A 27,318-nucleotide genomic window follows, 5' to 3' on the forward strand; every position below is an offset into this window, starting at 1 on the left:
TCAATGTGAAAAATAAACATTTATTACAAAAATTAGTTTTGACATTTTAAAGTGAAAGCAGACAAGGTGTTTTCCAGTTCAAAAGGTCTGTTGGAAGTTAGAGAGGTAAATTCCAAGGCTGGTAATAACTGACTCATATTCTTCACAAGTAGCCTAGACAATAAGGAACCATTCATCTCAAATTCACAGGAGCCATGAATCACCTCTGCCTCCCCATGGCCTTTTCTCCATATCCCTCTTACTCCAACCATGATACAGTACTGAAACATACTTTAAAAAATTCATCCTTGGCCGGGCGCAGTGGCTCACACCTGTAATTCCAGCACTTTGGGAGGCTGAGGCAGGCAGATCATGTCAGGAATTCTAGACCAGCCTGACCAACATGGTGAAACTCCATCTCCACTAAAAATACAAATTAGCTGGGCATGGTGACACTCGCCTGTCATCCCAGCTACCCAGGAGACTGAGGCAGGAGAATCACTTGAACCCGGGAGGCAGAGGTTGCAGTGAGCCGAGATTGTGCCACTGCACTCCAGCCTAGGAGACAGAGTGAAACTCCATCTCAAAAAATTTAAAAAAAAAATCTCATCCTTACTGAACCATTTCATAAGCTCTACTTTGTCTAGTCAGATTTCATTTCCTCTGGAAAATTTATTTTTTATTAGCATGTGACCCTTAACTGACAGCTTCACATTAGTATTTTTTCTTTTTGGATCCTTAATAAAAAACTCAATTCTGTTAGGGATTTCCAGACAGGATAGGGCAAAGTGGCACTTAGTATCCTCCACAGAAATAAAGAAGCAAAATCACCCAAGAGGGCCCTTTATTTGCCCTCTTGCTAAGTTAATAAATAGACTGGGGGAATGGTGGTAGACGGAGAAACAAAAATGTAAAGGCAGAAAAGGGTCCAAATGGGGAGGAGGAAAGCAATGACAGCCAGTCCTGTCCTGCTCGTTCCTGTTCATTCACATGCAGACCACCCAAATTTCTTCTGAACTCCACCCCACTAAATATAGCAGCGGTTACTACTTTCAACCACTACTAAAGCAGCTGTTCTCCAAATGACCTGAGAAATCCCCGCCTCAGCTCTGGGACAGTTGTTCCTATAGCCGTAGGGAGGTCTGTCAATGCACCTGGCTGGGCAGGAGGTAGAAGGGTGAGTACTTTCTCCTGTCACTTGGTGGAACAGGCCAAGAAGATCCCACAAGTTCAGCATCAGCTTCACCCTGGGCACCTTCCTCCAGCAGAGGAAGGCCTGGCCACAAGAGGGCTCTGGAATGAGGGCCTGAAATTCAGAAGCTCTGCCTTGAGATAAGAACCAGGAAGGGGCAGGACCAGGCACAGGGAACCAGCCCCAGGTTGCTGGGAAGCACGGCTTTGAAGCATTTTCCTGTTGTACACAGGAGCCCAGGAACCCTCAAAGACCTTTTCCCCTACTTACTTCCTACAAAAAGAAGCCTTGACAAATCAAGCTTTTATTTCCAGCAACATCCAGCTGATACAAACACATAGAAATACAATCTCACCAAAGAGCTAAGAAGCCCTCCAGCACACACTCAATTTCAGCAAACAGCTAAGACCACTACAGACATCTCCACAGCATCACAGGCACATCTCAAAAGGGTCTGTCCAGGAGTTCCAGTCAAGGGAAGGGTGATGGCCTGACCCACTAGCTCCAGCTTTTTTTTTTTTTTTTTTTGGAGACAAAGTTTCACTCTTGTTGCCCAGGCTGGAGTGCAATGGCAAGATCTCGGTTCACCACAACCTCCATTTCCCAGGTTCAAGCAATTCTCCTGCCTCAGCCTCCTGAGTAGCTGGGATTACAGGCATGCGCCACCATGCCCGGCTAATTTTGTATTTTTAGTAGAGACGGAATTTCTTCATGTTGATCAGGCTGCTCTCAAACTCCTGACCTCAGGTGATCCGCCTGCCTTGGCCTCCCAAAGTGCCGAGGATTACACGCTTGAGCCACCTTGCCCGGCCTCCAACTTTCTTTTCTTTAGAGCAGTGGTTTTAAACCTTTTTCGCTTCACATTCTACATTCTCTGAAAATTTACTATGCTCTCCACAACAAGAGCTCCCATTTTCCATGGACAGTCAGTATCTGTCTGCTTGTATTCAGGAGGAGGACTGGGTGGAGGGATTCCAGCAGCACTTCCCATGGGAAGCCAGAAGAGAATGGACCCCAGAGATGGAGGGACCCCAGAGTCATCACCAAACAACCATTTCAGCCATTCTAGCCTCTGCCCCCGCTCTAGAACAGCTGGCACTGGAAATAAGGAAAGAGCCCAGAACCAGGTTGAAGATCCCTATTCAAAGGCTCCTGCAGGCCAGGTGGTCAGTTGAGTGTAGATTCCTGGGAGCCACGCCATTTTTGCTGTCTACTTAGAAGGGACGTCAATAGCATACCCAGGATTCCTGCCTGATCCCTCATAGAAATGGGGAATAAACACTTTAAACAAGTTCCAGGCCACTCAGCAGTCGTAGGAAAGGCAGGGAGTGCATGAAGGAGGAAGGGCACATAGCTGACATTATTAAAAATACATCCTAAGAAGTGGGGGGCCCTGTGGGGTGTAGAAGACAAATAAGGCATCCTGTGAATCTATAGACCTCAGGGGCCAGAGTCTGGTAGCACCTGAGTAAGGCAAGTGCAGATGACAGACGGAGAGCCCGAGCAGGCTCACACCAGGAACGACGAGGTCTGTTTGAATTCCCCCTGCAGAAACAAAACCATCCAGTCAACTCTCAATAGTCTTCTTTAGCTGATAATCCTCAAAACACATAAACACAGGCTAGAAATCTCCTCACTCCAGCCCCAGGTGGCCCACCCCTGCCCTGGCCAGGCATACTCACTTCACTTCGAGCACTAGGCTGGCTGTAAATCACCTTCTTACTCGAAGTCCTGTGAACAAGCCAGAAGACGGAGACACTCAGCCATGTAGGTTCTTATTAACCTCTCCTTGCCAACTTTAAAGGCCAGAACCGAGACTGCTACAGAAGCACAGAGTGAGCAGCAGAAAGGTATGGGCCAGGGGAGATAGGACAGGCCCAGGGCCAAGGCCACAGAGAAAAGGCTGGATATCCAGATGCCTTCCCTCCAAATTGGTTGCTTCTGCCTTCAATTCATTCCCCCAGGCCCACCTCAGCTTCAAACCACATGCATCCATGCTCTCAAACTCGGAGAACCCCAGGACAGCACCTCACTCACCCTTTCTTTGCTCCTGAAAGAGAAGAAACGGGATCGTGAGTGTCAGCAGGACAGAAGACAGCACAGCTAAGGAAGATGAAGGAGCTGGCCCACAGCTCTTGGTGTGTGTTAGACGGGTGATCAGTGCTCCCCAGGGGACAACACCCGCACACATGAGCGCAGTATCAGGGTCAGCACTCAGATGACACCATGCCAGCCCCCGGGAAAGGGACGGACAAAGGAGAGCCTCTGGGAGCAGATACTTACTGTGAAAGTAGCCTCGGCTATAGGCAAACCAGATGCCAAAAATCAAGATTCCCAGGAGAATCAGGGTTACAAGGACAGCTGCCACGATGGCCCCCACATTCAGCTCCACTGTGAGACACAAACCAGAAGTCAGGCACCAGAATACTCACGGTACCAACAGTGTCGCCAACGGCAGGAGGAAAAGCAGACCCCGACCCCCACCCCAGGTCTGGGCTCAAGCCCCAACTCTCTCACCAGCTTCCATGCGCACAGCATTTGATTTCACTGCTGTCCCAAACCCATTCTCTGCCTGACAACTGTATTCTCCAGTATCAGAGGCTGACACGGGATCAAAGACCTGAAGGGAGGAAAACAAATTGGCTTCCTGCTTGAAGAAGCAAGTGCCCATTTTTTTACATCTCCTGACCCCAATTCCAAGTTCACCCTGTTGCTTGTTCTTTCTTCCTCCTACCTTTTGGGGTTCTATAACTGCATCCCCCACACATCTTTCACCACCGCCCCATCCATACCAGCTCTCCTGTCGTGGGATTAAGGTTATAGGAAGAGTTGCTGAAGGCACGGCTGGTCTTGGGATTGGCAGGCATCTCTATGCCATCTCTGTACCAGGTGTATTTAGACGGTGGGGAACCATCTTGTTCTGAGCATGTCAGCACTGCTCGGTTCCCAATGGTGGCAGAGGAGGGGATGCTAACTGTAGGCTTGGATGGAGGCACTATGGAGGAGAAAGACAGAAGGTGCTGAGTACAGGGTGGGGGCTGCTTGAGTCCAAGAAACCAACTAGAATGGTACCCCCATCTACTCCACTTGAGCCTCCCACCCTCACCATGCCCCCAGTTGCCACCTAACCAGGGGATCATCCCCTCTCTAGCAGCTCCAGGAGTCCAAATAGCCCCACCCATGGGCATTCTCACCATCAATGAGCTCCAAAGCTCAGCAGAGCCTGCTACAGGTTACGGAAGTAACTAACTCCATGCCCACCCAGAAGCCACAGGGCACGTACCAAGCACGATGAGCTTGACCTTGACCTCCCCATAGCTGTTGCCGCCTTCCTCAGAGACCATACAAGTGTATGTCCCGGTGTCTTCCCGTGTTACGGATTTGAAGGTGATACCACTTGATGAGAAGGTCACTCGGTTCTCATAGGAAGCTACCACAAGAGGAGGCAAGGGCAGGGACAGAGTGAACTGGAGAGCTAAGGGAACACAGTGCTCTCTTCTTCCCCTAGAAAGGGGCATGGGAAGGCCATGGGGACTTGAGCCCCAGGGTGTGCCCTGGGATAAGGCACAAAGCCTGGAGCACAGAATCCCTCCACAACCTAGGCAGTCAGGAAGGAGAAGCAACTCACCTGTGATCTTGCTGTTATAGCAAACAAGTCTGGTGGTATCTCCATGATCAAACTTCCACTCCACACGGGGAGAAGAAAAGCCCGAGTAGGTACAGGACAACTTGACAGCTGCAGACAGGGTCAAAGTGAGCCGGAGGAGGAAGCGGCAGCAAATACACAAGATGGGGAATAGCCCCAAACCAAAGGCTGTGCTAGATGCTCTCTAGGTCCCCAGGCGGCTGGCAACTGCTCACCCTCATGCCCTCTAGAGACACCCTCCCCAGCCCCTCCCAACTCACCATTATTCTCAGGAATTCTGACTTCAGGTTCAGAAGTGTGCACTGTACCACTGCCCAATGCCAGGGAGCCTGAGGAGAAAGAGGTGGGCCCCGTCAGGAGTAGACAGAGAAATGCCACAGAGAGCGAGGCACAGACCCAGCAGACGGGGCTTCTCCATTCATAGACCCTACGAGGAAGGGATTCCAGACTCAAGCTCCACCTGGCTCTCACACTTTATCACCATGATCTTAAACATCTTTAAGTGCTTTTTGCTACAATTGCAGGCTAATACTTCTTTTATCAATGGAACTCTCTCAAATGCAGTTGCTTTTGCTTCTAATTTTTCTCTGTGACTTCCAATAATCTAATTAGATTTCCACTAGTCCAAGGGCAGCTTCCAGAATGAGATTTTATGGTTCAGAGAAAGCTTCTCAAATGATTGCAGCCACTTGTCTAGACAATCCTGGAAGGAAGCCAGCAGGGCTGGAAGCCAAGGAGGGAAGGGAAGGGCAGAGCCGTAATGAGGATAATAATAATACTTGACATTTGTAGAGCATTTGGTGCTTTTTAAAGTGTTTTCGCATTCATTATGACACATTGCATCATTTGATCCTGGAAGCAAGCATGACAGATCGTCAGGACGCATATTATTATCCCAAGTTTACATAAGAAACTGAGAGTAAAAGAAGTTGTGCCAGCCGGGCGCGGTGGCTCAAGCCTGTAATCCCAGCACTTCGGAGGCCGAGGCGGGTGGATCACAAAGTCAAGAGATCAAGACCATCCTGGTCAACATGGTGAAACCCCGTCTCTACTAAAAATACAAAAAATTAGCTGGGCATGGTGGCACATACCTGTAATCCCAGCTACTCAGGAGGCTGAAGCAGGAGAATTGCCTGAACCCAGGAGGCAGAGGTTGCGGTGAGCGAAGATCGCGACATTGCACTCCAGCCTGGGTAACAAGAGTGAAACTCCGTCTCAAAAAAAAAAAAAAAAGAAGAAGTTGTGCCTAAAATCACATAGCTGGGGCCGGGCGTGGTGGCTCATGCCTGTAATCCCAGCACTTTGGGAGGCTGAGGCAGGTGGATCACCAGGTCAAGAGTTCAAGACCAGCCTGGCCAATATGATGAAACCCTGTCTCTACTAATAATACAAAAATCAGCTGGGCATCGTGGTGCATGCCTGTAGTCCCAGCTACTTGGGAGGCTGAGGCAGAAGAGTCGCTTGAACCTGGGAGGCGGAGGTTGCAGTGAGCCGAGATCATACCACTGCACTCCAGCCTAGGCAACAGAGAGAGACTCTGTCTCAAAAACAAAAACAAAAATCACATAGCTGGTTCTGAAGTGAAGCTTGGACTAGAAGTGGGCTAAGATCACCTCATTAGAATCTCCTACTTGCCAAATGGAGAAAGAGAAGAAAAGTTCACGTGTGCTGGATGGAGGGAGGGAGGAGCGATGAGGCTAATTAAATAATACGGGGTAGGTACATCAGAGTTCACAGATGGGGCCCATGAGGGTCAAATTAAGAACCAGTGACCAGGGACTCTGAGATCACATGATGGAGCTACAAACCTGCACTTATACAATTATTCTCATTCATGTTTGCAAAGTCAAATTCATGAAATACGCTTTTATTTATAGCTTCAAGTCAGGGCCCTGTCTTAGATAAATGCTTGTAGAATGCAAGCACATCTGTTAAATTCAAGTACATTTTTTCTTAATTATGAAAGTAACTGAATATGGTCTTTTGTCCTCTGAGACTCCCCTTGCTCTCTGAAATATCAAATAGATGTGCTCTAAAGTCCTTTAGGTTCTTTTTTTTTCCCTTTGGCATTAATGTTTAGACAATATATTTGTATATATACATGTATTTCGATCTGATATAATAACACTATGAATTAGTCCAGATAAGTATTCTCTCTCCCATTTTATAGATAAGAAAATTAACTGTCTAAAAGGTTAAGTGGTTGGCCCAAGGTTTCATGGTAAGGAAATGGCAGAGATAAATTAGCACACCATGGCAGGGATCCTGAGGAGAAGGAAAGAGGTGGGCCCATCAGGAGTGGACAGAGAAATCCCATGGAGAGGGAGGAAGAGACCCAGTGGACAGGGGCTTCTCCATGCACAAACCCAAAGGGGAAGGGATTCCAAACTCGAGATATAGGTTATTCCTATATCCTTTTTTTTTTTTTTTAAATCTTATTATACCCTTTTCTTTTCTTTCTTTCTTTTTGAGATGGAGTTTCACTCCTGTTGCCCAGGCTGGAATGCAATGCCATGATTTTCGCTCACTACAACCTCCGCCTCCTGGGTTCAAGTGATTCTCCTTCCTCAGCCTCCCAAACAGCTGAATTTATTACCCATGTATACCCGCCACACCTGGGTAATTTTTGTATTTTTGGTAGAGATAGGGTTTCGCCATATCGGCCAGGCTGGTCTCAAACTCCTGACCTCAAGTGATCCACCCACTTCAGCCTCCCAAAGTGCTGGGATTTCAGGCATGAAGCTAATTTTTTTTTTTAAGAGCTGGGGTCTTGCTCATTGCCCAGGCTGATCTGGAACTCCTGGCCTCAAGCAGTTCTCCTGCCTTGGACTTCCAACGTGCTGGGATTATAGATGTGAGCCATCACACCTGGCCATATAGCATGGTTTTCAAAAAAGAAGGGTATAGGGAAGGGTATAGGCCAGGTGTGGTGGCTCATGCCTATAATCCCAGTACTTTGGGAAGCCGAAGTGAGCAGATCACTTGAGGTCATGAGTTTGAGACCAGCCTGGCCACCATGGCAAAACCCCATCTCTGCTAAAAATACAAAAATTAGCTGGGCGTGGTGGCGGACACCTGTAATCCCAGCTACTCTGGAGGCTGAGGCTGGATAATTGCTTGAACCCAGGAGGCAGAGGTTGCAGTGAGCCGAGATTGTGCCACTGCACTCCAGCCTGGGTGATAGAGCAAGACTCCATCTCAAAAAAAAAAAATAAAGAGATTTCTAATAAAGTGAGGGCATTAAAAAAAAAAAAAAAGGGTCGGGCTCGGTGGCTCACACCTGTAATCCCAGCACTTTGGGAAGCGGAGGCGGGCGGATCACCTGAGGTCGGGAGTTCAAGACCAGCCTGACCAATATGAAGAAACCCCATCTCTACTAAAAATACAAAATTAGCTGGGTGTGGTGGTTCGTGCCTGTAATTCCAGCTACTCGGGAGGCTAAGGCAGGAGAATCACTTGAATCCAGGAGGCAGAGGTTGCGTTGAACTGAGATTGTGCCATTGCACTTTAGGCTGGGCAACAAGAGGGAAACTCTGTCTCAAAAAAAAAAAAAAAAAAAAGAGAGAGAGCAAGAGAAAAGGCCCAAGTCAGCCTTCTCTGCTTTGAGAATGGGAATTTTCATTTTTAAAGATTTAAAATTTTATTTAAATTTAAAGAGACCACACCCAGCCTCTTTCTTTTTTTTGATACAGTCTTGCTCTTTGGCCCAGGCTGGAGTGCAGTGGCACCATCTAGGCTTACTGCAACCTCTGCATTCCAGGTTCAAGTGATTCTTGACTACAGATGTGTGCCACCACACCCAGCTGATTTTTGTATTTTTAGTAGAGACAGGGTTTCACCACATTGCCCAGGCTGGTCTCGAACTCCTGACGTAAAGTGATCTGCCTGCCTTGGCCTCCCAAAGTGCTAAATTTATGTGTGAGCCACCGCATCCAGCCAGAGATTCTTAAATTTTACAATTTGCCATCTGTTGATGTTCCCCTGAGGCTCAAATCAGATCTCTCTTCACAAATGAAGCACTTATTGTCCTGGCTGCTGGCAGTGCTACCAGAACAAGGCCCTCAGCTCTCAGCCCTGTGTGAAAATGGCTAGAAAACTGCCTTGCCTAATGTCCAGCCTCCTATCAGGTGCAGGGGAAAGGGCAGCCAGCACCCAGTGCTTGATCGATGAGAGAAGGTGGGGAGCATAAGTCCAGATCCATCGTCCAACTCCCCAACTTGGGGCAAATTAAAGGGGCACTTCTGTTCCAGAGCTGTCTGTGGGATAGGCTGAGACCTCACCGGGACTACAACACAAACTTGGCCCCTCCCTCTGTCCAATCTTGCTTCCTTCCCCTCCTTTCCACGGGCGTGGATCCCAAGAGTACTCCCTAATAAATGTCTTATATGATTACTGACATCTCAGAGTCAGCTTCCCAAGAACCCAACCTATGACACCACCCAAATAAATAGCAGCATCTAATTAGACTAAAAACTAGCCTTTGAAACAAAGACACATATACACACAAATCACAACATATGAATTTGATGGTTGTTCCTCCATCACTTCTGGCTTTAGCTAAAGTGCTCTATTGAATCCTCTCAGATCATCAGATCTAAAACACATCCACAGCACAAATATACACAAACACATTGGGCTACAGACATATTCCCTTTAGTTCATTAATCCTCACTGCCATCACCCGGTCTGGGCTTCTGTTCTTTTGTTTCAAATACACGAACCTCGACCTTAGTGTCCTCTCACCTACCTCTGTTGCAGGATTACCTATGTCTGCCTGTGGCCTGACTGTGCCAATACTCCCAAGTCTACTGTGACTGCCTACCATCGCATCATGAGTCAAGGCCAGCCTTACCACCATGCCCTTTCCAGGACACCTCAGCCATCCTGGTCCAAACACCCTTCTCGTTCTTGAACAGGCCTCTGGAACCAGACTGCCTGCATTCAAATCCTAGCTCTGGGCCAGGCACAGTGGCTCACACTTGTAATCCCAGCACTTTGGGAAGCCAGGGCGGGCAGATCATGAAGTCAAGATATCAAGACCATCCTGGCTAACATGGTGAAACCTCGTCTCTACTGAAAATACAAAATTAGCTGGGCATGGTGGCCTATAGTCCCGACTACTTGGGAGGCTGAGCTAGAAGGATCACTTGAACCTGGAAGGTGGAGGTTGCAGTGAGCCGATCATACCATTGCATTCCAGCCTGGGCAACAGAGCAAGACTCTGTCTCAAGAAAACAAAAAAAGCGGCTGGGTGTGGTGGCTCACACCTGTAATCTCAGCACTTTGGGAGGCCAAGGCGGGAGGATCACCTGAGGTCGAGAGTTCGAGACCAACCTGACCAACATGGAGAAACCTTGTCTCTACTAAAATTATAAAAAATTGACCAGGTGTGGTGGCGTATGCCTATAATCCCAGCTACTCAAGAGGCCGAGGCAGAAGAATTGCTTGAACCCAAGAGGCGGAGGTTGCTGTGAGCCGAGATCGTGCCATTGCACTCCAGGCTGGGCAACAACAGTGAAACTCTTGTCTCAAAAAAAAAAAAAAAGAAAAAACAGGCTGGGCAGCAGTGGCTCACACCTGTAATCCCAGCACTTTGGGAGGCCGAGGTGGGCGGATCACAGGGTCAGGAGATCGAGACCATCCTGGCCAACGTAGTGAAACCCCATCTCTAAAACAAACAAACACACACACACACACACACATACAAATGCAAATCTGACACTTGCTTTAAGCTTTTGATGACTCCATATTGCTTATATGATAAAATCCAAAATTTTCTGCAAGCTAAGAAAGTTCCAATAACCCGTTTCCTCTGCCAAACGCCCACCTCCCTATCTCCCCCCCACTACAAAAAAGAGAAAGTCCCAGCACTCTCTGACCCCCCTGATAAGGTTTTCATCTTCATTACCCACTCCACTGTTGCAATTTACCCTCTAGCAATATAAAACTACTTGAAATTCCTAGCAAAGACTGGGCTGGTTCACAATCTCTGCCTTTGCACATGCTATTTCTGCTATGTGGAACACCCTATCCCCTCTTTATCTGGGCAGCAGTATTCATCCACCTCCCACATGCCCAGTCCTCACCACAGCCTCACCTAGAGCTCCTTCCTAGGCTTTAATTATCTCATGCAAAACACTGTCAAAGCAATTCCTGCATTATAACAACATCATCTGTGCACAAGTATGTCTCCCATGGTAAAACCCCAAAGGGCCCGTGTGTTATTTAATATTCTGACTATCCGGCTGGGCGCGGTGGCTCAAGCCTATAATCCCAGCACTTTGGGAGGCCGAGGCAGGTGGATCACGAGGTCAAGAGATCAAGACCAACCTGGTCAACATGGTGAAACCCCGTCTCTACTAAAAATACAAAAAATTAGCTGGGCATGGTGGTACGTGCCTGTAATCCCAGCTCCTCAGGAGGCTGAGGCAGGAGAATTGCCTGAACCCAGGAAGCGGAGGTTGCGGTGAGCCGAGATCGCACCATTGCACTCCAGCCTGGGTAACAAGAGCGAAACTCCGTCTCAAAAAAAAAAAAAAACATTCTGACTATCCAACACTCAGCATAATAAAACTGGTACAAGTTGACATTCAATAAATGTTTGCTCAGCCTGGGCAACACAGTGAGACCCCCATCTCTACCAAAAAAAAAAAAAAACCAGCGGCAGTCACGCCTGCCTGTAGTCCCAGCTACAAGAGGTTGATGTGGGAGGATCTCTTGAGTCCAGGAGTTCAAGGTTACAGTGAGCTATGATCACACCACTGCACTCCACCGTATCTCTAAATAAAAAAATAAATAAATATGTCACGAACAACAAAGAGCATTAACAAATTAAATTAGGTCATGGCAGACCATTCACTATAACTTCTACTTGCTAAGGTTTATCTACGTTTATCTACAATGATAAGCCCACTTTTTTTTTTTTTTTTTTTTTTAGACGGAGTTTCGCTGTTGTTACCCAGACTGGAGTGCAATGGCACGATCTCAGCTCACCGCAACCTCCGCCTCCTGGGTTCAAGCAATTCTCCTGCCTCAGCCTCCCGAGTAGCTGGGACTACAGGCACATGCCACCATGCCCAGCTAATTTTTGTATTTTTAGTAGAGACGGGGTTTCATCTTGTTGACCAGGATGGTCTCGATCTCTTGACTTCGTGATCCACCCGCCTCAGCCTCCCAAAGTGCTGGGATTATAGGTGTGAGCCACCGCGCCCGGCCAAGCCCACTTTTTAAACTGGCAAATGGGGTATACCCAAATGAAGAGAAAACAAACTTCATTCAAAGTCTACTTTAAAAAATTTTTAATATTAGCATTTTGTTGTTGCTGTTGTTTTGGGGACAAGGTCTCTCTCTGTCCCCCAGGCTGGAGTGCAGTGGTGCCATGGTGCCATCTCAGCTCACTGCAGCTTCAACCTCTTGGGCTCAAGTGATCCTCCCCCCTAAGTCTCCTGAGTAGCTGGGACTACAGAAGCACACTATCATGCCGGGCTAATTTTTCTATTTTCTGTGGAAACATGTTCTGACAATGTCACCCAGACTTGTCTCAAACTCCTAGGCTCAAGCAATCCTCCCACCTCAGTCTCCCAAAGTGCTGGGATTACAGGTTGCCATTTTGCAAAAGGGACTGATTTCTGCTCCTGGGCCATAGTGCATCTGTAGGTTTTTGCATAAGCAATGGAAAAGGCTGGCTTCCTGCATCCAGGTTGACTGATCTTGGCCTTTTAGCCTCTAGAACTGTGAAAAAAATAAATGTATTGTTTAAGCCACCCAGTCTGTGGTATTTCATTATGACAGCCCTAGGAAACTAATACAATGGTCTAAACTGGGCATCCACAGTGGACATCCTGGCAGAATCCCCAGGGACTATAGCCTTGACTTAAAAAGGCACAATGATGTTTCTGCCAAAGAAAGAATCAGCATAACGCTTGAAGGCCTTTACAGGTTTGTCCTATACTCTTAATTCGTCAGATCTGAATTCTATTTTTTTTTTTTTTTTTTTGACAGAGTCTCACTCTGTTGCCCAGGCTGGAGTGCAGTGGCGCGATCTCAGCTCACTGCAACCTCCACCTCGCAAGTTCAAGCCATTCTTCTGCCCTAGCCTCCCAAGTAATTGGAATTACAGGTGTGCATCACCACACCCAGGTAATTTGTGCATTTTTAGTAGAGACAGGGATTCACCATGTCATCCAGGCTGGTCTCAAACTCCTGGTCTCAGGTGACCTGCCCACCTCGGCCTCCCAAAGTGCTGGGATTAGAGGCATGAGCCACTGTGCCCAGCTCATCACATCTGAATTCTAAACACACATGACAGAACATGACCAAGAAAATCACTAGATAAGTTAACAGTGGCAGCTAACATTTACTGAATGCTTTCTATGTGCCAGATACTCTTCTAAGCCATTTACTAGTTTAACCCATTCAATTCCTGCAATAATGCTGTTAGATAGATACTATTATTGCTCTCATCTTACATACGAATTAATTCGCGCACAGAAATTTAATTTACACAAAGTCACAAAGGTAGTGGATGACACAGCTAAGATTCTAACCCAGGTAATCTGGATCCAGTAATGATGTTCTCTTGACTACCACAACTATGTAAAAAGTACATAATGCCATTACAAAAGGTAGATTGATTTGAATCGACATAAAAATATGCCCAAAATATAGTAACAATATATAGAATAAGAACCTATTTTTATAAACAATAAAAATAACCTCAGTATATGCTTTTTTTTTTTTTTTTGAGACGGAGTTTCGCTCTTGTTACCCAGGCTGGAGTGCAATGGCACGATCTTGGCTCACCGCAACCTCCACCTTCTGGGTTCAAGCAATTCTCCTGCCTCAGCCTCCCAAGTAGCTGGAACTACAGGCGCGCACCACCATGCCCAGCTAATTTTTGTATTTTTAGTAGAGACAGGGTTTCACCTTGTTGACCAGGATGGTCTCGATCTCTTGACCTCGTGATCCACCCGCCTCGGCCTCCCAAAGTACTGGGATTATAGGTGTGAGCCAACGCGCCTGGCCACTTTTTTTTTTTCTTTTTAGATGGAGTCTTGCTGTGTCACCCAGGCTGGAATGCAGTGGCACGATCTCGGCTCACTGCAACCTCCACCTCCCAGGTTCAAGAGATTCTCTTGCCTCAGCCGCCCAAGTGGCTGGGATTATAGGCACGTGCCACCACAGCCAGAAAATTTTTGTATTTTTAGTGGAGATGGGTTTTCACCAGGTTTCCCAGGCTGATCTCAAACTCCTGACCTCAAGTGATCCTCCCAAGGTGCTGAGATTACAGGCGTGAGCTACCACGCCTGGTCCACATTTTAAAAAATCTCTAATAATAGACTCTAAACACTTGACTGTGCATATTATCTAAGAGAAGGAAACACAGGCAACTTTTGTTTTTTATGTACTACATTTCTGTAATAAGCAAGTATATATTATTAAATATTATAATTTAGAGAAAAAGGGAGTGGGAAGGAGAAATAAAAAAGAAAAAAAATCATTAAAAAAGTGAAAACCTGGCCAGGCACAGTGGCTAACACCCATAATCACAGCATTTTTGGGGACCAAAGCAGGCGGATCACCTGAGGTCAGGAGTTCGAGACCACCCTGGCCAACACGGTAAAACCCCGCATCTACTACAAATACAAAAATTAGCTAGGTGTGGTGGCAGGCACCTGTAATCCCAGCTACTCAGGAGGCTGGGGCAGGAGAATCACTTGAACTCGGGAGGCGGAGGTTGCAGTGAGCCAAAGATGGCACCACTGCACCCCAGCAAGGGCATCAAGAGTGAAACTCCATGCCCCCACAAAAGAAAAAAATGAAACCCTACCATTCACAGCAACACGGATAGAACTGGAGGTCATGATGTTAAGTGAAATAAGCCAGGCACAGCTCATTTATATGATTATATGTTGGAGCTAAAAGTTGATATCATGTAGGTAGAGAGTAGAATGATAGTCACCAGAGGCTGGGAAGGGGCATGTGGAGGGAATAAAGAGGAGCTGGTTTATAAAACAGTTAGACAGAAGGAATAAGTCCTAGTGTTTTATAGCACAGTAAGATGACTATAGTTAACAATAATATATATTTCAAAACAGCTACGAGAGGACCTGAAATGTTCCTAACATAAAGAAATGAAAAATCCTCAAGGTGATAGACGTCCTCAATACCCTGACGTGATCATTGCACATTCTCTGCATGTAACAAAATTATCACATGTACCCCTATCATTATGTAAAAATATTAAATATCAATAAAATTTTTTTAATTATACAGACAGATCACAAGAAGGAAAGAAAAATAAGACAAAGCCAGAAGGGAGAGGCAAACACAACAGCCAAAAAAAACTTTAAAGGGCCACACACAGTGGCTCACAGGTATAATCCCAGCACTTTGGGAGGCAAAGGCAGGAGTATCACTGAGCCCATAGGTTTGAGACCAGCCTGGGCAACATAGGGAGACCTCATCTCTACCAAAAATAAAAAAATTAGCTGGTTATGGTGGTGCTGGGAACCTATGGTTCAAGCTACTTGGAAGGCTGAGGCAAGAGGATCGCTTGAGGCCAAGAGATTGAGGCTACAGTGAGCTATGATCATACCACTGCACTCCAGCCTGGACAACAGGGTGAGATTCGGTCTCTAAATAAATAAAACTTCAAGGGCAAAATGAGGTAACAAAGATGAGTAAGAAATATGAGATTACTACACCATCAAGATCCTGGAGAGCCTATATAACCCTGATAAATTTCAAGGAGAGAAAAAGGGCAAAAGGAAACTGAAGCACAGGTAACCTGGAAACACTGGTTGAGAACAGAAAAGCAGGTAGGTGGAAGGGTAGGAAGTGGAAGAGAATGTGAGTTAGGTAAGAGAAGGGACAGTGGTCAAAATAACCACAAGGCATTAATAGCTAAGTCAATCCCCACGTTTTCACACACTTCAGAAGAGTTGATGATGTATAAATCTATAACACTGAGGATATAATTCCTGGAAATTACTATGTATCTGAGTAATAATAGTGACACAACTGTGGCAAATAGTATTTTCCAAAATGGCCATATCTATCTATATATTTACCTCTTCCCCCATGCTCTACTTACACTGTGACAGAGACAGTCTTAGTTAAGTTCCCCTCCATGGGCCGGTGCAGTGGCTTACACCTGTAATCTGAGCACTTTGGGAGGCCAATGTAGGTGGATTACTTGAGGCCAGGAGTTCAAGACCACCCTGGCCAAAATGATAAAACACCATCTCTACTAAAAATACAAAAATTAGCTAGGCATGGTGTCACATGCCTGTAGTTCCAGCTACTTGGGAGGCTGGAGAATCGCTTAAACCTAGGAGGTTGCAGTGGACCAAGATCATGCCACTGCACTCCAGTATAGATGACAGAGTGAGACTCTATCTAAAAAAAAAAGTTTCCTCCCTGGCAGGGGAGGGTCTTATGAATCTGGCCAGGTCTTATAATTGCCAATGGCATAATGGTAAGAGAGTCCTATTATTAAGGTTAGGCCTTATGTGCATTTTCTCACTAAATTCTAAAAAACAACAACAAAATACCCTATGAGACAAGTACTACTGAAGTACTATTGTCCCAACTCTGCCTAATTTTGAGGCTCCAAAACTATTATGTTATATGTAACTTTATTGGACAAGCAAGGAAATCCCATGTATCTTCCTTTGGTTTTTTTTTTTTGAGACAGAGTCTCACTCTTGTTGCCCAGGCTGGAGTGCAATGGTGCGATCTTGGCTCACCGCAACCTTTGCCTCCCGGGTTCAAGCGATTCTCCTGCTTCAGCCTCCTTAGTAGCTGGGATTACAGGCACCTGCCACCACGCCCGGCTAATTTTTTGTATTTTTAGTAGAGACAGATTTCACTATATTGGTCAGGCTAGTCTCAAACTTCCGACCTCGGGTGATCCACCGGCCTCGGTCTCCCAAAGTGCTGGGATTACAGGAGTGAGCCACCGCGCCTGGCATCCCAAGTATCTTTCAAGATCCTGTTCAAATGTCCCTTGACTTGTTACACCTTTCCTCAGTGAAAATTAACCTCAACCTAATTTCTAGGAATACAGCTAAGAAAACAATCAAAGGTCGGTTTAAAGATTTTGGCTGGGCACAGTGGCTCACGCCTGGAATCCCAGCACTTTGGGAGGCTGAGGTGGACCAATCACTTGAGGCCAAAAGTTCAAGACCAGCCTGGCTAACTTGGTAAAACCCCAGCTGTACAAAAAATACAAAAATTAGCTGGGCATGGTGGCAGGCACCTGTAATCCCAGCTACTTGGGAGGCTGAGGCAAGAGAATCACTTGAACCCAGGAGGTGGAGGTTGCAGTGAGTTGAGATTGTGCCACTGCACTCTGGCCTGGGTGACAGAGCAGGACTTCATCTTAAAAAAAGAAAAAGCCAGGCACTGTGTCTCACTCCTGTAATCCCAGCACTTTGGGAGGCTGAAACAGGTGGATCACCAGAGGTCAGGAGTTCAAGACCAGCCTGACCAATATGGTGAAACCTCGGCTCTACTAAAATTACAAAAAATTAGCCGAGCATGGTGGCATGTGCCTGTAGTCCCAGCTACTCAGGAGGCTGAGGCAGGAAAATAAATAGCTTGAACCCAGGAGGCAGAGAGGTTGCAGTGAGCTGAGATCGTACCACTGAACTCCAGCTTGGGCAACAGAGGAAGACTCCATCTCAAAACAGTAAAAGATTTATGTACAAAGATAATTTAATGTTATTTAGGTTTTTGTTTGTTTTTTGGAGATGGAGTCTCTGTCACCCAGGGCGGAGTGCAGTGGTGCGATCACAGCTCACAGCAACCTCCGCCTCCCAGGTTCAAGAGATTCACCTGCCTCAGACTCCCAAGTACCTGGGATTACAGGCACACACCACCACGCCCGGCTAATTTTTGTACTTTTGGTAGACAATGAGGTTTCACCACATTGACCAGACTGGTCTCAAACTCCCAGCCTCAAGTAATCTGTTCACCTCGGCCTCCCAAAGTGCTGGGATTACAGGCATGAGCCACCACGCCCAGCCAATTTAATGTTATTTACTGTAGCAAACAAAAAAAAAAATCTAAATGTCCCAAAAAAGGTGAATAATTAAATAAATTAAGATATAGCCTAACTTTAAGAATACTATAAAAGAGCCTTATTTAAAGTATATTTTGTGGAAAATATATACATATATCACACATTAAGACTAAAATGAGGCCCGGTGCAGTGGCTCATGCCTGTAATCCCAGCATCTTGGGAGGCTGAGGCAGGTAGATCATGAGGTCAGGAGATCGAGACCATCCTGGCCACCATGGTGAAACCCCTTCTCTACTAAAAATACAAAAAGTTTAGCTGGGTGTGGTGGCGCATGCCTGTAATCCCAGCTACTCTGGAGGCTGAGGCACAAGAATCGCTTGAACCCAGGAGACAGGGGTTGCAGGGAGCTGAGATAGCGCCACTGCATTCCAGCCTGAAGACAGAGCCAGATTCCCTCTCAAAAAACAAAAAGACTAGAATGAAACACCCATAATAAGTGTCTATCTCTAGATAATAGGATCACATGGGATTTTATTTTCTCCATAGTCCTTTGCATTTTCCTATTTTTCTACATTGAGCATGTAACACTTTTTTAATTAAAAAAAAAAATGCTTATCTTTTTAAAAAGTTACTCTCTTCTACTTTATGCTCCCAAAACATTTTGTACTTTGTTGACAGTCCCTGGCACACGCTGCTCTGTACTCTACCTCCTCAATATGTGTTTGTGTTTTCTCGGGTTCTATTGTATCCTTCCCCAGAGCCCAGCACTACACTTTGCACACAGGACACCGGAGGTGCTCCATGAACTGCACCAAAGCATTGCTGGGGTGAGAAGATGATCACAGAAGGCAGAGGCCTCCAGACACTTAGCAGACCCCACCAACAACCATCCCTTGTACATGAAGGGTCAGGTCAGACCCATAACAGAAAAGGACCAACTTCCTTCCAATACTTTACTAAGAAACCTTTAGTTTTTTTCTAGATACCCTGTTAATTATTAGAATTTCCTGGCCGGGTGCAGGTGCAGCAGCTCATGGGTATAATCCCAGCATTTTGGGAGGCCAAGGTGAGAGAATAACTTGAGCCTAGGAGTTCAAGACCAGCCTGGGCAACATAGAAAGACCCCCAGTCTATGCCTCAAAGACCCCTGAGGCATACTTATATATGTCGGGGATATCAATAACAAAAAATAAAAGAAGAAGTACAACATTAAAAAAAAAAGAATATAAGAAATTTTAAAAAGAGAGTGGCTCTGATCTCCATAAAAAAAAAAAGAAGAATTTTCTTTGAGTTGCTTTTGAGTTTGAATTATTTATTTAACTTTAATTTTAGGCTCAGCGGGTACATGTGCAGGTTTGTTATACAGATGAACTACATGTCTTGGGGATCTGGTGTACAGATTATTTTATCACCCTGCATAGTACCCAAAAGGTAGTTTTTCTATCCTTACCCTCCTCCCATCCTCGAAACTCAAGTAGGCCCTGCTGTCTGTTGCTCATTTTTATAAAGGGAACAAGAAAGAGGAGGAGGAAAAGGAGGGAAAACAGCCAGTCTCTCTGGTTTTCTCTAAGAATTCATCCAAACTTCCCTCTGGGCATATGACACTCACAACACCCCCCAGTTGCCAGGGAGTTGGAGCCCCGGAATAGGAAGAATGAGTCAGGGCTTCCTAACCCCACCAGCCACAGCATACCCAGTTTTCATGGATCCCCCCTCATCTCTAGCACAGTGCTCAGAACACAGTAAAGACCAAGGTTGTTGGAATAACAAGTGAATTTTACATGGCAGTACAATTAGAACCTGGACCTAGAGCTTCCACCCTGATTTGCCCCTTCCTCCCCACCACTCACCCTGCAGAGACTGAAGTTAACTCCCGTAAGGGTTGGCCTCCTTGTAAAGCCCAAGAGGCTCCACTGGGCCAGGAAGTTCCACGGCTGGCAGGCCCTTTCCGGGGGTTGGGGTAGAACAGCTAAGGAATGCGTAGGCAAGAAGAAGGCTCTGTGAGGCCAACAACAGGCTGGGCTATGTCTAAACAGCCATCTTGGCTGTACTTTCAGTGATGTTGATCAGCTGGCTCAGGCCCTCTGAGGACGGCAGAAAGTGGTAATGGCAGGGTAAGACAGGAGTGCTTTCACTCCCTGGCTTGCTCCTTCCTTCTCTCTGCAGAATTTCTGGTTCTACCTGCTCAGCTCCCTGCCATTCCATCTCTCCAGTGCAAGGGAAGGCTGAGCCTGCCTGTCCAGGACTCATTTCAAGGGCCTGGCATCACACTTCCTGCCAGCCAGCTGCTTCCTCCTGTTCCGCCCCCACATTTCGAAACAAATGACGCAGCTGGACTTTAGACAGAAACCTGCTTATCAGGGAGTCCAGGCAGATGAACTCTGGGTTTTCAATGCCAGGAAAACTCTGGTATGCGTCCACTCTCACAGTATATGTTCACTCATACTGCTTTCCACAACTCTTACACAATAGTGAAACCTCATCCTCCATTATGTTTGACGCAAGGTCATCCAGGTCTTTCCTGAATCTCTAAAACGGAAACTGGTTTGAGTTTAGAGATCCCCAGGGTCTCTAGTCAAAGCTAACAGATGTGATAAACAAGACTCATTATTCCTATCCCATAAAATGTGCATAGCATTTAAATCTATTTTTGGGTGTGGTGGAAACGTGTGCTGCCCATTTCTGTGTCCATAAAACAAGTGCACATTGAACTCCACTGACTTGGAGGGGGTGGGATGTATCCTAACAGCCAAGGCCACAATCCCTAAAACCCAATATGGGCCAGGCATGGTGACTCATACCTGTCATTCCAGCATTTTGAAAGGCTGAGGCAAAAGGATCCCTTGAGACCAAGAATTCAAGACCAGCCTGTACAACATAGTGAGACCTTGTCTGTACAAAAAATTAAAAATTAGCCAGGTATGGCTCACCACTCACACTTGCCTATAGTCTCAGCTATTCGAGAGGCTAAGACTGCAGGACTGCTTGAACCCAGGACGTTAAGGCTGCAGTGATGCCAGGCGTGGTGGCTCATGCTTTTCCCAGCACTTTGGGAGGCCAAGGCAGGCGGATCACTTGAGGTCAAGAATTCAAGACCAACCTGGTCAACATGGTGAAACCCTGTCTCTACTAAAAAGACCAAAATTAGCCAGACATGGTGGTGCACACCTGTAACCCCAGCTACTTGGGAGGCTGAGACAGGAGAATCACTTGAACCTGGAAGGCAAAGGCTGCAGCAAGCAGAGATCATGCCACTTTACTCCTTCCTGTTCAATAGAGCAAGACTGTCTCAAAAAAAAAGGCTACAGTGAGCTAAGATCATGCCATTGTACTCCAGGCTGGGTAGCAGAATGAGACGCTGTTTCAAAAAAAAAAAAAAAAAAAAAAGCAAAACTGATATATATATATATATATATATATATATATATATATATATATATGTAAGATGTAATAGAATATATGTAGTATGCCTCTTTTTGTGTCAGAAGGTGGGGGAACAAATATATATTTATATATACTGTTATCTGTAAAATGAAAGACTGAAAAGAGACATAAGAATCTATGGGAGTGGGCCGGGCACGGTGGCTCAAGCCTGTAATCCCAGCACTTTGGGAGGCCGAGGCGGGTGGATCACAAGGTCAAGAGATCGAGACCATCTGGTCAACATGGTGAAACCCCGTCTCTACTAAAAATACAAAAAATTAGCTTGGCATGGTGGCGCATGCCTGTAATACCAGCTACTCAGGAGGCTGAGGCAGGAGAATTGCCTGAACCCAGGAGGCGGAGGTTGCAGTGAGCCGAGATCGCGCCATTGCACTCCAGCCTGGGTAACAACAGCGAAACTCTGTCTCAAAAAAAAAGGAATCTATGGGGGTTTGGGGTAAACAGGAGCAAGGTGGGAATGAGATGCCCCCCCACCCCTTTGATACCATTTTAATTATCAAACCATGTCAATTAACCTACCTATTCTAAATAAATATTTTTTCTTTTCTTTTCTTTTTTTTTTTTTTTTTGTTGTTTAGAAACCCTCACATTAAGGCTGGGCACAGATCCTCACATTAGACAAGGCCCCTAAGTAAATATTTTTAAATTTTTTTTTTTTTTTGAGACAGAGTCTCACTTAGTCACCCAGGCTAGAGTACAGTAGTGTGATCTTGGCTCACCACAAGCTCCACCTCCCAGGTTCAAGCCATTCTCCTGCCTCAGCCTCCCAAGTAGCTGGGATTACAGGCATGCACCACCATGCCTGGCTAATTTTTTGTATTTTTATTAGAGACGGAGTTTTTCCATGCTGGTCAGGCTGGTCTTGAACTCCTGATCTCAGGTGACCTGCCCACCTCGGCCTCCCAAAGTGCTGGGATTACAGGTGAGCCACCTCACCTGGCCCTTCTAAAGAAACATTTTCTTTTTCTTTTTTTTCTTTTTCTTTTTTGAGACGGAGTTTCGCTCTTATTACCCAGTCTGGAGTGCAATGGCGCAATCTCGGCTCACCACAACCTCCGCCTCCCGGGTTCAGGCAATTCTCCTGCCTCAGCCTCCTGAGTAGCTGGGATTACCAGCATGCGCCACCATGCCTAGCTCATTTTTTTATATTTTTAGTAGAGACGGGGTTTCACCTTGTTGACCAGGATGGTCTCGATCTCTTGACCTCGTGATCCACCAGCCTCGGCCTCCCAAAGTGCTGGGATTATAGGCATGAGCCACCGCGCCCGGCAATAAATATTTTCTTAAAAAATCAGTAGCAGCTGGGCGCTGTGGCTCACGCCTTAAATCCCAGCACTTTGGGAGGCCGAGGCAGGTAGATCACGAGGTCAAGAGATCGAGACCATCCTGGTCAACCAGGTGAAACCCCATCTCTACTAAAAATACAAAAATTGGCTGGGCATGGTGGTACGCGCCTGTAGTCCCAGCTACTTGGGAGGCTGAGGCAGGAGAATTGCTTGAACCCAGGAGGCGGAGATTGCAGTAGGCCGAGATCGTGCCATTGCACTCCAGTCTGGGCAACAACAGCGAGACTCCATCTCAAAAAAAAAAAATCACAGTAGCTACCTAGAATCAAACCTGCTAGAGACTCTACAAGCCCTGATCACAAAGGAACTGAAAAGCAACATATTGGGGTACAAGTGGTCTGGAGTGGCCGTATGCAGTGGTTCACATCTGTAATCCCAGCACTTTGAAAGGCCTAGGTGAGAGGATCACTTGAAGTAAGGAGTTTGAGACCAGCTTGGCCAACATAGTGAAACCCCGTCTCTATTAAAAATACAAAAAAAATTAGCCAGGTGTGGTGGTGCATGCCTGTAGTCCCAGCTGCTGGGAAGACTAAGGCAGGAGAATTGCTTCAACCCAGGAATCAGAGGTTGCAGTGAGCCAAGACCATGCTACTATACTCCAGCCTGGGTAACAGAATGAGATTCTGTCTTAAAAAAAAAAAAAAAAAAGTGGTCTGGAGCCAGAAGGCAAAGACTAAAGGGCACTAGAATTCCACTGCCACTCACTTCCTAGCTCAGGGTAGAACTAGGAAAACGCCAGTCACCAGCTTCTAGTTTGAAGAGAAATGCCACCCGGAACTAGAACTAGGAAGTGCCAGTCACCAGTTTCTAGTTTGGAGGTAATAATTTATTCCTGAGAGTAGAGGGAGAGGAAAGGAGGAGTGACTCACCAGTCTACTGTTTTGAGGTATGTCTGCCCCTGAAGAGCAAAGCTAGAAAGGGCTTGAGTCAGAAACATCAGTAGAAAACACCAGGACTCAGAGAATGACCCAGACACAGGGCAGCACGCCCTGCCCACCCGGAACTCCTCAGTAGTGATACCACACTCGAGTAAGGGCAGGGGAGCAAAAGCCAGCATTCCAACCCAGGTTTCCCTCTCTCCCCTGTGGTTACCAAAAGCTGACCTATCCACACTCACCTCCACCGTGTCTCTCCCTGCCTGGTAGACAGCTGAACCTTTTCTAAGGGACAGGTTTTCTAGGGAAAGGGAGGCTAGCACTCTGGGTCATCAGTTTCACTTCTCCCAAGTCCAGCTCTTCTACTCTCTACCCTGCGGATCCCTGCCCCGCAGGGTCAGGGTTTCCCCTCCATTAGGTTCCAGAGTTGGGGCTGGGCCTTTGCCTGACTCTTCAGTCCTGTGAGCCTTTTCTACTTCCTCCCTGACAGCAGAGCCCACAGTGAGGAGCAGCCCTGGAGGAATAGGGAGTACATGTGGGCAACCGATACATGCCTCTCAGGGGCAGAAGACAAACTAGACACCCAAGAAAAAGCTTCTGCTTTATGATTTTTGACTCTGACCATTTGGGATTTCCCTGCTTCCTTTCTGACCTACTCTGCCAGGGACAGCACTCTGGCATTCTTCCATCATCACAAAATCCAAAGGAGCTAATAGCTGCCCAACAATAACCCCTTCATGTATATATCATGTCATTATTATGCTGGTTGATCCTCATGACAAGTATTTGTTGGCGCGATCTCGGCTCACCGCAACCTCCGCCTCCTGGATTCAAGCAATTCTCCTGCCTCAGCTTCCTGAGTAGCTGGGACTACAGACGTGCACCACCATGCCCAGCTAATTTTTGTATTTTTAGTAGAGACGGGGTTTCACCATGTTGATGAGGATAGTCTTGATCTCTTGACCTTGTGATCCACCCGCCTCGGCCTCCCAAAGTGTGCCCGGCGGAACAAGTATTATTACTCCTATTTTATAGATTAAAAGACTAAGCGACTGCCTAAGAAACCAAGCTAGAACACAGGTGTGGTGGCTCTCATTTCCATCCTCATTTGCACTAACCAGATCACTCCCCTCCACCAACCCCAACCCACATCTAGCCTGATTTAAAAGTTACAAGATCAGTTCCTCCATCCCCTGGATATGCCGCTTCCCAGGACCCACTGTCCTAACAGGCTAATATGACATCATCTCAGGTTCGTTCCCTCTGCACTACTGTGGCTTGGTTCCCTGAAGGCACCTCCAAGCTCAAAATGGTGCTATCATAAACTTCCAGTGCCAGTATGTGATTATTTCAGGATTATCATAAATAATATAGGAAATTCGAGGGAGAGGGAAAAAAAGGAAGCAGTGGCAAAGGATAGGGAGGAAGCAGCTCCAGGAAGCTTTTAAGACTGACAGATAACTGTCACAGACAAAAACTGTTACAGTCACTCACCCAGAAGAAACTTCTGGGCTTAGGGGGAAAATACTGGCACAGTACAAAGGTTGGAAAAATCTCTAGTACAGAACCACAGTACTAACGAGTTCTTTAGTAACAGAACCACTGAACCAAAAATGACTATGGGTATCACTAGCAGTTCTAAAATACAGGCAGAAGTAAAATAGGCAAGGGGTAGGGAAAAAAGGGAAATAGAAGAAAAGGAAAATGGAGGAGCAGAATAAAAGGGAGACATGGCCAGGCATGGTGGCTCACACCTATAATCCCAGCACTTTGGGAGGCCAAGTTTGGCAAATCACCTGAGGTCGGGAGTTGGAGACCAGCCTGACCAACATGGAGAAACCCTGTCTCTACTGAATACAAAATTAGCTGGGCGTGGTGGCGCGTGCCAGCTACTCAGGAGGCTGAGACAGGAGACTCGCTTGAACCCAGGAGGTGAAGGTTGTGGTGAGCAGAGATAGTGGCATTGCACTCCAGCCTGGGTGACAAGAGCGAAACTCCGTCTCAAAAAAAAGGGGGGGGGGTGTAAATGAAGAAGCTATTGGGAAAGTAAAAGTTTAACGGTAAGAAAGATAGTAGATTCTGAAACAGTATCCCAAACAGTTCTTGTGCCATAGGGTACCGGAGATGCTGGATCCAAGAATGGCAAAAAAAAAAAAAAAAAAAAAAAAAAGCAAATCAAGAGAGTTTGGTTCCATTCCCAGGTTCCACCCCTAATTCTATTGTCAACCTGGAAAAGTCATTTCCCCTCTGGGACCCTTATTAGTAAAACAGAAAGAGAACTACATAAGCCTCTGGTCCAATCTCCCCCAAGAGTTTCTGTTTTTGTGATGAGGGACAAATGAGCAGTCAATCCGTGTAAGGGCAGGGAATCTAGAACTGCCCTTCAAAAACTTAGCAAAATTAATTGCCTTTACAACACAATGATTACAATACTGATTGTAATCATTCACTTACTTTACACTTTCTAAAACAAGAACCTTGGGGGTTGGGGGAGACTCATATACTGACACAACTACCCACACAAGGACACGCACAGACACTCAAGAATCAGACGGATAAACATACAGGTGCTGCCGCAGGTTGACTAACCCACAAACCAACCGACTACTCGCTCAGCCCCACACAAACACATCTAGAGACAGAGGCATGCCCTAGCAAGTGAGCCTCATTGTTCCTCAGGAAAGGGAGTTTACAAAGGAAACAAAAACTCTCATACACAGCCAGGAGGAGGGCAGAGCTGACTCTGATAAGAATCCAGCCAACCAACAGATACACTCTCCCCCTGGGAAGAGTCACTCAGTCAACAAAATGTATTAAGGACTCCTAAGGTAATTATTCCAGAAAAGAACTTCTCTGGAACCTATGCTGCGCTTGGAGAAATTTCAGGTTTCTACTTCATTTCCTCTTTAGACTGTTCACCCAGACATTTTCCCAGAGCAACAGCCGCAATCCAAAAATTCAGCGGAACCAGAGACTCCTTCAGCAAAAGCTAAGGACAGAGCCTTCCACCCCAGCCTGCCTCCATTTGATTTTCTCCGAGGACCCTTAAGGAGCCAAGGCTCCCGGCTGCGCAGCGGGGATTCGTGGATGCTGGGTGCGCCTTGGACGGGGAGGCTGGCCCTTCCCAGGTGCGTGTGGAGCGCGCGCTGGGTAGATGAGTTTGGAAGGGTCCTTGGCCCGAATGCTCTCGCCGTGAGGACGAGGAGTGTACTTCTGGTGTGTGCAGATGGGTCAGCTCCCTCCCAGTGGGCGTGAGGGGTGGGGTCACAACTCACTAGTGTGGGGGAGGGGAGCCAGCCACTCACCCGGCTGCGAGAGTGAAAGAAGAGGGACCAGGCAGGGGTGGAAAAGAGAATTAGGAGACCGAAGTAAGCAGGTTTCTGAGCTCCTCCTCTCCCGCGGGCCAGGGGCGTGGGGAGCGCCTTCCTCCAACCTCTGGCCCGACCAGCCGATTCCTCCCGAAACTCCGAGAACTTACACAACAGGATCTCCAAAACGAAGAGGCGCAACAGTTTCCTCTCGGCTTGCGCCTTCGTCCCCATCGCGACCAGGATCCCGATACGATACAACAGCCGCCGACTGACTCCGGGGAACAGACACAGCTCCTCAGACTGCAGCGCGGGGACTAAGAGCCAGCCGCCAGGTGGAGCCCCGCCCGGCCCCGCCCTCCGCGCCTGATTGGCCGGCTCCCCAACTCTGCACGTTCCGATTGGTGGAAGGAACCGCCGCTCCTCAGAGCAAGTCACCTCTGCCAGGTGCTACCTCGCCGCTGCTCCCCAGCAGGGCGCACTGGAGCCTTTCCCCACACG

At 46.9% G+C, this 27,318-nt stretch overlaps 1 protein-coding gene across 2 annotated transcripts; it reads right to left on the minus strand.

Annotated features, from left to right (window-relative positions):
- On the minus strand, positions 1-27,136 carry F11R (F11 receptor). Of its 2 annotated transcripts, XM_008984758.5 has the most exons (10): positions 26,988-27,136; positions 5,078-5,146; positions 4,800-4,907; positions 4,455-4,601; positions 3,964-4,166; positions 3,689-3,791; positions 3,455-3,562; positions 3,209-3,221; positions 2,854-2,902; positions 1-2,716 (listed from the first exon to the last, which is right to left on the minus strand). In XM_008984758.5, exons 1-10 carry the CDS (start codon positions 27,049-27,051, stop codon positions 2,681-2,683), a joined length of 900 nt encoding a protein of 299 aa, XP_008983006.2. In that variant the 5' UTR covers positions 27,052-27,136; the 3' UTR covers positions 1-2,680. The 2 variants fall into 2 exon arrangements, with proteins under 2 accessions (XP_008983006.2, XP_054103651.1); XM_054247676.2 differs by lacking the exon at positions 3,209-3,221.
- Positions 27,137-27,318: the final 182 nt, after the last annotated feature.

This window comes from Callithrix jacchus, chromosome 18 (assembly GCF_049354715.1).
Source record: "Callithrix jacchus isolate 240 chromosome 18, calJac240_pri, whole genome shotgun sequence".
Lineage (NCBI taxonomy): Eukaryota > Metazoa > Chordata > Mammalia > Primates > Cebidae > Callithrix > Callithrix jacchus.